Raw genomic sequence first — 10,777 nt, 5'->3', positions numbered from 1 at the left:
GATTTTTGCAAATATAAAATTTTCATGTATGTATATATATATATATATATTTTATTCGATTTTATATTATATTTTACATGTGCACCACGACTGTTTTTTTTAATATTTAATTTTATAATTATTGTTTGTATAATGGCCATCATAACTTATTGAAGAAATCTTTCAAGATAGTCAGATTTGTAATAAAAAATAATAAAAATAAGCATATAAGATATGGGGAAAATATTTTGCTTTCTGTAATTTCTAACTAAAATTCATGTTAAAATCAATAATATATCTAATAAATGTTAGCATACTTTTTGAATTGCCTACATAGTTTGTTATAACATATTTAAACTTATAGGAAAAATGCAATTAAAGTACAATATAGTATTCATTTTAGTACTCAATCTATACCACATATATTTCTAAAATAATTCACATATGTATTATAGAATATGAAATTCATAGATTACTGTTACAAAATTTGAATTAAAATAGAGAGCTATATGATACACATAATAAAAACCGCAAATTTCGAAGTATTTCCGGGTTAATTTTTTCCTAATCAAAAAAAATGTATTTCTAACGAATTTTACTTGCAGTATGATAAATCAAATTATAATTTTAAATATGTATCATTTCCTATACAAAAAATAATATTAAAACAAAGGTTCATACAAAGCAATATTTTTTCAGATGAAATAATTAAATTAGTATTTCTTGTATCGTTAATTAGAAAATTAAGGTTAAATTAAATTATATAAGTGTCTAATGAATAATAAATAAAAATATATAATAATGCTTCTGCTATTGTTTATTTCTATTGATTAAAATTATATATTTTTATATAATATAATAAATATCCGTTTCACCCATAGATGTCCCTTAATGTAATCATTATTATAACTAGTTTGGGTTGTTTCTTTTTTCACATTCTTCATCTTCGCAAGGACAATTCACATTTACTTTATATGATCCTTTAGGGTCATATCTGCAAATTTTATAGAAGCAATTACTTAAATCATCAAAGTATTAAACCTTTGTTTATTTTATTTAAAATTAATATTTTCCAACTTACTTCTTTTCCAACTCTTTCCACCAATCTTCTCTGTTACGTATTAGATAACATATAAATTTTATAGATTTTTCTCTCTGTATTTCGTTACACCTACTGCAATCGTTCTCAATGGCGTCTGGTAACGTTTCTAAATAAAATATTATATGATTAATAATAAATTATTTAAATTTATTAATTTAATAATACCTTTAAGTTCCTCAGCATCTTGTGTACATCTTCCTCTGTCCAAAAGACAATTCAAGTAGTTTATCATTAAGCGATCGTTGGTCAATATTTCATTTATATCAACATTATCATATTTTGTGGTATAAGTCGCATCAATATTTCCATCTCCATTATTAGGATGTTCAGTAGATTTTACGCAAATAAAAAGAGACAATACTAAGCAAAATATAAAAATTGTTCCCTTCATAATTAAATGTTACTGATAACTAAAAATAAATTTTCTTGTAATATTTACATAATGTATAGTCACAAATGTAAAAATATATGTATACCTTATCCTTTGAGCAACTAGTACTTTACAACTGACGTGAATTGGAAACGATGACTTTATATATAAAAAGCTGCTTATTAAATACATTATATCAATTTTACCATTAAGCTATTTCAAAATAATCTTTCAGGTATTTTTATATAAGCAATAGTCTTTTTAAAGATATATAGATATAAGATATGTTTTAAAGTTATTCTTGAAAAAAGGACTAAAAGGAAAATGCGTACTTTAAAATGATGTGTAATTTTATGGTTAAAAATTAGAAAAATAAAATATGTTTTTTTGTATTGATTCTGGAATTGAAATATGTATAAATAAGTATTAGTTAAGGCAACATGAACGTCCTTAAGATCAAGAAAGTGTATATTATTGTTGTTAGATAACGACACGTTACTTTTTCTGTATTAAATTAATTCCTTAAATTTAATTTTAAATTACATGAAATATAAATCCATTTTTAAGATTTTTTTATATGTAACAACAGTATTTTACATTGAATAATTATTTAATATTACTTAAAAAATATTTATATTTGTAACGTTTTCATAATATTACTACATAACTTGCCATTGTTTAAACATACATTTTTATAGTTAACCTAATAAATTAAAAATAACAAATAAATTTACGAATTATATGTATCATATTATAGTATTTCATATACATATTCATATAATAAATATAATAATTTGCAGTAATAATAGTAGTAACATGCTCACTTAGAGTGCTAGAAAAATTAGAGTATGTATGTGTATTCAAAAAGCTGTCTTTTATTTTCTTATGAAATCATAAAAAATAATTAAAAAATACATTTTCAAGTATTGAATTTAATTTGTAAAATGTTAAATTGGGAGTGTAAAAATTGTATAGTATTTTTAATATGATTAGATCAGTGTTCTTTAATTACTGGTATTAATATAGAAAAGAATGTTAATTTTTTCTTAACGCTTTAATTTTAACGACTTAAGGGTTAGAAAATAGTGAATTACTGGTGTTACTCCACCCCAAGAAAGCAGCCTAAAAAACTGATTATATAGTGATATTTTTTATTGTTAATGTGCATCTTTTGTTAAATATTGGTTGTATGGTTGCAATGACAACAAGCCCTTTCAAAGTCTGCAGTATGTTCAGTAAATATAGAGTCCACGTACAAAATTTAATGCAGTTTCTTTGTTTAATCTTAAAATGTAGAAGCAGTGGTTGTCTGCAAGTTGTAAAGCATATTTCTCCATAGTTTATTTCATTTTTATTTTCTATTTATTAAAAATCTGTAGGAACTGGTTATGACGGCTGTTTCGTCAGCGTACATTTATTAGCCACAATTTTTTTAATAGAATGAAGAGGAATGGCCTGTGAAAACTATCATGCAGGACTCCCAACTAACAGCTTACAATCTAAAGTTCATAATTTAGCGAAAAAACATACCTTTTAGGTATGAGTATTATGTTTATATGATAATGAGGGACTGTAATTTAAATAATTTATCATATCTAATGCTTATTTACGTCTGGCATTATTAATCTTATGCTACCATGAGCTCTGGAAGATGGAATGACTTGCGTATCATTAATTTTATTTCTTTCAACTTTTTTGCCGACGTTTTAATCTTCGAAATTGGGGTCGTCATATTGACAGAGACTTATCTCTACCGATGCAGATTTTTTTTAGCTACATCGTTTTTGACTTGAACTTGGATATTCTTCCTTTTTTTCGTTGCAGAAAAAACAGCAAATGCATTATCTCTAGATTTTTTATTAATATGTATGATTTTTTATTTGTTTTTTAATTTGCTTAAATTGGATTTTGTATAACCTCTTTTATTGATAACTAAATTTGATTAAATTCTCATTAAATTTGTTCTCTTTTATTTTTTATTTAGGTAAAATTTTTAGTTTTGACAAATTTAGAGAGTGTCGAGCATCTTCAGGCGCTGAATTAAATTAATGTATTCTTATTTTCGTCAGAGCATATTTACTAAGTACAATAGCTATTTTTAAAACGTCTTATCATGAGTGACTAATATCTACGTCTGGGGATTATGGTTAGATTTTTACTGTAAAAACTACATTTTATTTCATATACATTTTTAAAACAACATTTTATATTATAGTTTGCTTGAAAACATCTTTCAAAGAAACCTATTTTTTATATAATATAAAGCATTATGTAAATTAAGAATATTATCCATTTTGTCGTATAATTCAAGGTAAGCACTTACATATAAAATTATATAATTTTATATGTAGAAATAAATATAAATGATCTTATATTGTTGATAAAATATATTTATTGCTGATTTTCTTTATGTATTGGTTTGAAGCTTGTCTATTTTATTATAAATATTTGTTATCTTTTTTATTATATATATAAATAGTCTTATAAGTTAAGAGTATTTTAACATACTAAAATATTTTTTAATATTTACAGAAACTAAGAAGATTTAAACTACAAGAAATACTACAAATAAACATATAATATAAATTCAGAGCTTTTAATATTACTATTAAATATTAAATATTTATTCTAACGTTTAATTATAAAATTTATAAATTATTTTTTAATTAAGTTTTTAGAAACAATAATATTGCTCATGCATTTACTTAGATGTTATTTAATTATTAATCGATTTAATTTTTTATTATAAAATAAAGTTAAAGCTACAAAATCTTTTCTTCAGTATTATATTTTATAGTACAAGAACTATAAAAACATTTGTTACATTTTTTTTTAGTCTATATCGTACTTTTTAAATTAGGGTCAATCGTTTTTTTTCATATTTTCCATTTACAGACAAATCTAATTTTATTTTTTTATTTTATTGAAACCAAATAAAGGATTCGTGTAAAATGATATAACAGGTATGTTATTCAGAATGAACTAGAAAATAAACAATTTATATTCGGTTATTATATTATCATTATTAATAATAAGCGTTTCTCTACGTATTAATATAATATATGCGTGTGGTATAGTTATATAGTTTAATAAACATTAAAATAACTTATGTGTGATTTGTCAGACGTGGTTTTAATTAGAAAAAATCATTACGCCTCATAATTGTTGTGACATTCGGACCTTCGTTTGATAAAAACAATGCATTTTTATTGAGAAACCAACATTACTTGCGATCAATTACACACTTCAAGGTGAAGGGGTTTTACAATCCAATAAGCGCAATATCTACGGTATTGTTCTAAAATCGTAATGAAAATTAGATCACAATATATGGTAAAGGATAATAAAAATGCACGGAGAATGGTAGTTACACAAAATAGGAAGAATGAATGCGTTTTATGGTGGATAATTTTCATGCGAGGACTTTCCGCCTTCGTCAATGGCATCACTGTCATTGATAACGTTAACGCTTTAACTAAGCAAATCTTTGAACTGTGAATAATTGACTGATCAATTGTAAGAAATATTGTAATTTTCCGATAACCATTGTTATCATAACAAAGAGCTTATATTTCTTTTATAAGAATTTACCAGCAGGGCCACCGAGAGCGAGCTCGGGCCCTGGGAAAACGATGTTTCCGGGCCTCATGACAAAAATGGAATTTTAAGTATATTTGAACATCGTAATAAAATTTCTGAAATAAAAAATATTGACCCTTTCTATGCTACAAATCAATATAAAAATAGCCACCGCTGCGACATATTTTCTGAAATTATATTTTGTGCGAAATATTACAATTAGTCATCAAAAATTATTAAAAATATCTATTCATAGTATTTACTTGATTATTAGTCGTGTTTTATTTGCTGCTCATTGTTGCCATATAGTAAATTTATTTACTGCACATAACATTTTTTAGACGTCCATAGCACTGGTGGAACATATTATGTTCATGTCAACTAATGTCTATAGCATTGAAAGGGTTAAAAGAACGTGTGCATTAAAAATATATTTTGAATTATATATTTATGGGTAGAAATATTAATTATATTATTAATAAACAGAAATTAAATGTAAAAATAAATTAAACAAATAATATAAAAACAACAACCAATTACATAAATAAATTAATACAAACACTACATATGATAGTGCAGAATTACGACAAATATTAATTCATAACATTAATTAAATACAGGCAAAAAAAAACAATTTTTGCATCATATATTGATTTTAAATTTAGTATTTCTTAGGATAACAGCTCAACAAGATCATCGTTATATTTGTTTGTTAGTTTTTTATCTTTTTTCCGATGACATTTAAGTTGGAAGTAACCACATGAAACTGAATGCATTAATTATTTATTTTGCTGCATTAAGTCCAGTTGTCAAATTACCCAAAATATAATCTATACAAACATTAAATTTATATAATTCAACTAGTGCTATTATTGATTCTTCGTTATTTCTTTACTTCTTCCTTTTTCGTCGATTTGAAAATTCAGATCGAATACCTAAATTTTCTGCTATTTATTTACGTTGAATATTTCATCTCATCTCTAATATTTTTAAAGGTCCAAAAAGCAATTAAGTCAACAATAATTTGCAAACAAATTTTAACATTAACGGAGCCGCGTCAAAAAAATATAATCTGTCCCTTTGAATAATAATGTTTATTATCGAAGTACTTCTTAGAAAGTGTGTGCTTTTGAAGGCAATGTTCCGCTCCTTTTATTTCTTGTTTGTATAAAAAAGATTTTTCTTTGACTTTTCACCAACAACAAGGAGTAGTTTTCTTTACTAGAATTCCAAACTAGGATTTCAAACAGCTCTATACCTTATATGATAAAATAGTTTAACTCAAATTGTTTTATTTTTTATTTAAAAATAAAATGCAAGATTGTTGTTGTTGTCGTAGCCAATACAATAATTGCGAATGCCCTTTTTTATTTCATTACCACTCCTGTTTTTATATTATATTGCGTTTGTAGTTGAATTATATCGATTCCCAGAAGAGTAATTGTGGTCGAAAATCTAAACCAAATTGTTTTTTAATGTATTTATGTGGTCAACAATGACTCGACTGTTCAATTGTGCGTAGCTGTTAAATTCGCCGTGAAGGGTAGACGCGTGTGACGTTTTAATGTTGGTAGCCCTGACACTGTATCGACAAATAAAAAACTGCATAGAGGTCACTTCATCTCAGGTGTCAAGATAGATAAACACACTTGAACATTAACTTAAATAATTAGTAATAACTTGATTTTCATTAAATTGGTAAAATATAATTATCAAAAGATTTCCAATAGCGTGATAACCGATTTTTAATTAGATGTATTGAATCGTTCTTGGGAATTTTCCGTTTTTCAGCCATTCAAAGTCACTATCTAATCAGAGAATGCCATTCATTTTAACAATCGTTTAATAACTGTCTTTAAAAATATATGTAATCCAAATGTTTTTTTAATAATGCAAAAATATTATTAATATTTCGTCTACTTTATAGCGACGCCAGTTATCATCAATATTACTACGACTGATATTTTAAGACGTGGCATGTATATCTACAAGCATAAATAATGATGGTCCATGCAATATTTTCAGTGATTTGGTCATGATATTTCACCTGTATCGTTTGGCGAATATTCCATGAGGGGGTTGATTTCTCTTTTAGTTTGTTTAAATGCTCGTTAGAATGACCTCTGAATAAATTGTGCAAGTGGTTGAAATCCTCTACAAATATCATGTTTTTGGTAATAAAATTATATTATTTTAAGGCTTTTTCTACCTGCGATCTGTTAAGTTCATTTCCTCATTCAAAAATATTTGTAATAAAAATAAACCTATTACTAACAATATATTATTTACTTAAACAATCATTTTAATCCACAGGTATCTTTGACACAGCACAACTGACATTTTTTGTTTGTGGTGTAGACTCAGAATGGATATTAATTAGAATTGCTACAAATAGAGACGTAAACAATCTGGTCTTTCTGAACTTTTATCAAAATATATTAATAAAATTCTTAACAACTGGAATTTTGTATGTATATATTTTGTAGAAATATATTTTTTAAATCCTTCGGTCCACTTAATGCCTAGAAATCATGCTTTGGTCCCAATGGCCGGAAAGGGCTAAATACCCCCGATATAGAATCAACTACTATAATTGTCTATTACTTCACTAGCATAAGTAAATTTTGTATTAAATATAATCAAATTTATTGTCCGCTAAATGAAAATAATAGCTTAGCATCACAAGTAGCAGTAAAAATTATAAGACTTATTGTAACAAAAAAATCTTGAACTATTAATAAACATAATTAAACAAAATTTATATTATATACATAACAAAAATCACAATTTTGTCAACAAATACTAAATATTATAGTAATTTTTATCACAAAAATTCAACTTTTTTTTTGTTTTAAATTCATAATCCTAAAAAAGGCCTTAAATGAATTCAGTGTATGCTATTTTTAAAGTCAAAATACAATATATTTATGTGTTAAAAATATTGCAAAAAACGTTGTAATATGTCAATCAAATTAAAGTGTGATAAAAATTCTTGTTTGTTGAATTTATTAAAAGAAAAATATGCATAACTTTGTATGTGGTATATTATATAATAATACATTATATTATATAATAATAATATATAATATTGCACGGTGTAAATGAATAGTAAGTGCAAAAATTGCCTTGACAAAAAATAGGCAGTATTTAACGCATTTTCATTATATCAAATAATATAAAATATATTAAGATATTTGCAGTTACTACGTTTCAGACCATTAACAACTACGACCTTTACATAGTCGGACTTAGCTTCAATAAACTGTGCGTATTAAAGTGCGTATTAAAAAATAATCCAACTTCCTACTTGGGCTGTCGCGAGTGACAGCTGCGGTTGAGTAAGCCAACTTTACTAATTAATTTAAAAAAACAGATAAAATATATTTGGAAGGAAAAAGTATGATCAGTTGCGCTCTGCATACCTTAGAAGCTCTCTTATGAATTGTATCAGCATCTAACTACTAGTAATACTAACACTGAAAAAATAAAAAAGACACGCCCTCCTATTTTCTCTATAAGAGAAAAAACATTTTAACAAAATAAACAAATCAAAATGCCATTCTCTTAAAAGGGCGAAAATTATTCCGCCTCCCCATAGACCATCACAAATCGCTTAATAACCCTAGATTTCCTTTGAGCATCATTAATTCTTTTAAACAAAAATTGCAATCATGATATTTGACTATAACATTTTTTTGGCTAATCATACGTACCTTCATAATATTTACAAATGCTAAAGGAAGCGTTGGCCATGACCCCATAATAACAAAATAATTTTAAACATGTGATCTAAAATTCGTTTCCGTCCGGAAAAAAATTGTCAACGCTTGTATACACGAACACATCTGCGTACAATGTCAATGTCTTATTATTTGTAAACGTGTTTTTTCTTATTTTTTTATTTTTGATGTAATGAAAAGGATCACCATCAATCACTGCACAAAGAAAAACCCACGTTGTTTCGTTCCTAGCGGGCAATTAATATTTCAAAGTCAAAGCGCTTCTTTTATTGTTCATTAACTTTTGTAGAAATGTTATTTTATGCCGCTGTACGTCGAAACAAAACAGGAAAAAATAACGATTCATGTGCAAAGGTAGTTACTTTTGTAATTGAATGTGACACGAAACGGTTTGGTAAAACAGCTTTATGGGCATAATGTATTTAAGAAGTTGAATAATCTGTAAAATATAAGCGTTTTAATTTATCTAGAGTACAAGTAAAAAACCACATTTTTTTAAGAAGAGTGCATACAATATGAATAAATAAACAAATCATTTTTAATTGTAACATCACAAAATATCAGATTTTACCTGAAATTTTAGCTTAGACATATTTGACCATATTAAAAATAACATAGATATGCCTATTTCTTATAATAATAATAATAATATAGTTTACACCTAATTATAGAAAAATATACTATATCGGAAATGTTGATTGAATAATATATTTTTTTTACATTTAAAATTGTGATGAAATAATAAGAATATTAAGGGCCGACTCAACACAGTGCTATATTTTTGTATAAAAAAATAATAATATAATACAAACGCCACTAAGGATCTAAATGCCTTAATGTAAATGTAGAAAAAAATATGTTGATTTGAATTAACACTACTAATAATTTACATATATATGCTAAATGTTTTATATAATCGGATAGTCATTTATTTATTGTAAATATTTCATTGCAGCATAACAGACGTTAACCCAATGCGTTACAACGAGGTAAACAAAATCAACAACTACTAAGACTCGACTGAAATCAAAATGTGTAAATTATTCACATATATTTTATTAAATATAAATAAGTATTACAGCTTACAATCAATGGATGCTACTGTAAACGACTAGTAAGATTTTATTTTAACATTTTTTCTCGATATTGCTACATGCAAATAAGAAAATCTAGGAAAACCTAATCTCTTTGGATCGATCAGAATTATGATTATATAATATATTAATTACTAATTCTGATTTCTCAAACAAGATAGAGATTTAAAAATACTAAGATCCATATGGGATTCAAGTTCATGTCTTCTATGTAGATATTAGTCACTGACTTAGTCTATCGTGCTGATATAATATGAAGAGTAAATGCAAGAATATGTTAGCTGACATTTTAAAAGAAATTAAGTTAAAAATATACTGCTTAAAATTGAACAACTACTACTAGCAAATAATATGCTAATTGAACTTTCTTGTCCCAAGAACCAACTATTAAATTTACGACAAGAATATGTTATTATGTTCCTCCCATAAATGTATTTTTTTATTTAGCTTTGCAGTTTCATAAATTAAAATAAATTATATAGTATGAATTTATTTACAGTGAATCTAATTTTACTAAAAATTATAAAAAATATTTAGATTATGTCATGTGTGTCTTTCATACAAGTTTAGACTCTCTTCAACTTCTTTCGACATACATAATTCTTTACAAATTTATAATTACTATCGGCAGGCTTTAGAAGATCAGCAACACGATTTTTGTCTGCATTTTACCATTGCCATTAATATCAAAAACCCTAGAAATTAAAATCCAATATTTTATACCGACTTCATAAATCTTTCGATAGTGTTTGTCATGATATTCTTCTTTAGAAATAAAACTAATGTTTTTTTGGGAAACTAAATAAGTATAGTGGTTTTCCATTATTTAGGCAATAGTTTAATAGTATATGAACATACTACTTAATCTAGTAAAATATCGTAAAAGTATAATTATGATTCATATTTAGTGGTA

The 10,777-nt window shown here is 25.5% G+C and overlaps 1 protein-coding gene across 1 annotated transcript; it reads right to left on the bottom strand.

Annotated features, from left to right (window-relative positions):
• Nucleotides 1-888: 888 nt before the first annotated feature.
• LOC148233126 (ejaculatory bulb-specific protein 3-like) lies at nucleotides 889-8,783 on the bottom strand. The gene is made up of 4 exons (XM_088190702.1): nucleotides 8,744-8,783; nucleotides 1,247-1,441; nucleotides 1,061-1,187; nucleotides 889-973 (listed from the first exon to the last, which is right to left on the bottom strand). Exons 1-4 carry the CDS (start codon nucleotides 8,781-8,783, stop codon nucleotides 889-891), a joined length of 447 nt encoding a protein of 148 aa, XP_088046828.1.
• Between the last annotated feature and the right edge of the window lie 1,994 nt (nucleotides 8,784-10,777).

The sequence above is a fragment of the Plectrocnemia conspersa genome, unplaced genomic scaffold (genome assembly GCF_051122295.1).
Source record: "Plectrocnemia conspersa isolate PC_06_02 unplaced genomic scaffold, ASM5112229v1 ptg000008l, whole genome shotgun sequence".
Classification (NCBI taxonomy): Eukaryota; Metazoa; Arthropoda; class Insecta; order Trichoptera; family Polycentropodidae; genus Plectrocnemia; species Plectrocnemia conspersa.
Note: the sequence above shows the minus strand (reverse complement) of the source record. Positions and strands in the feature narration are given on the sequence as shown.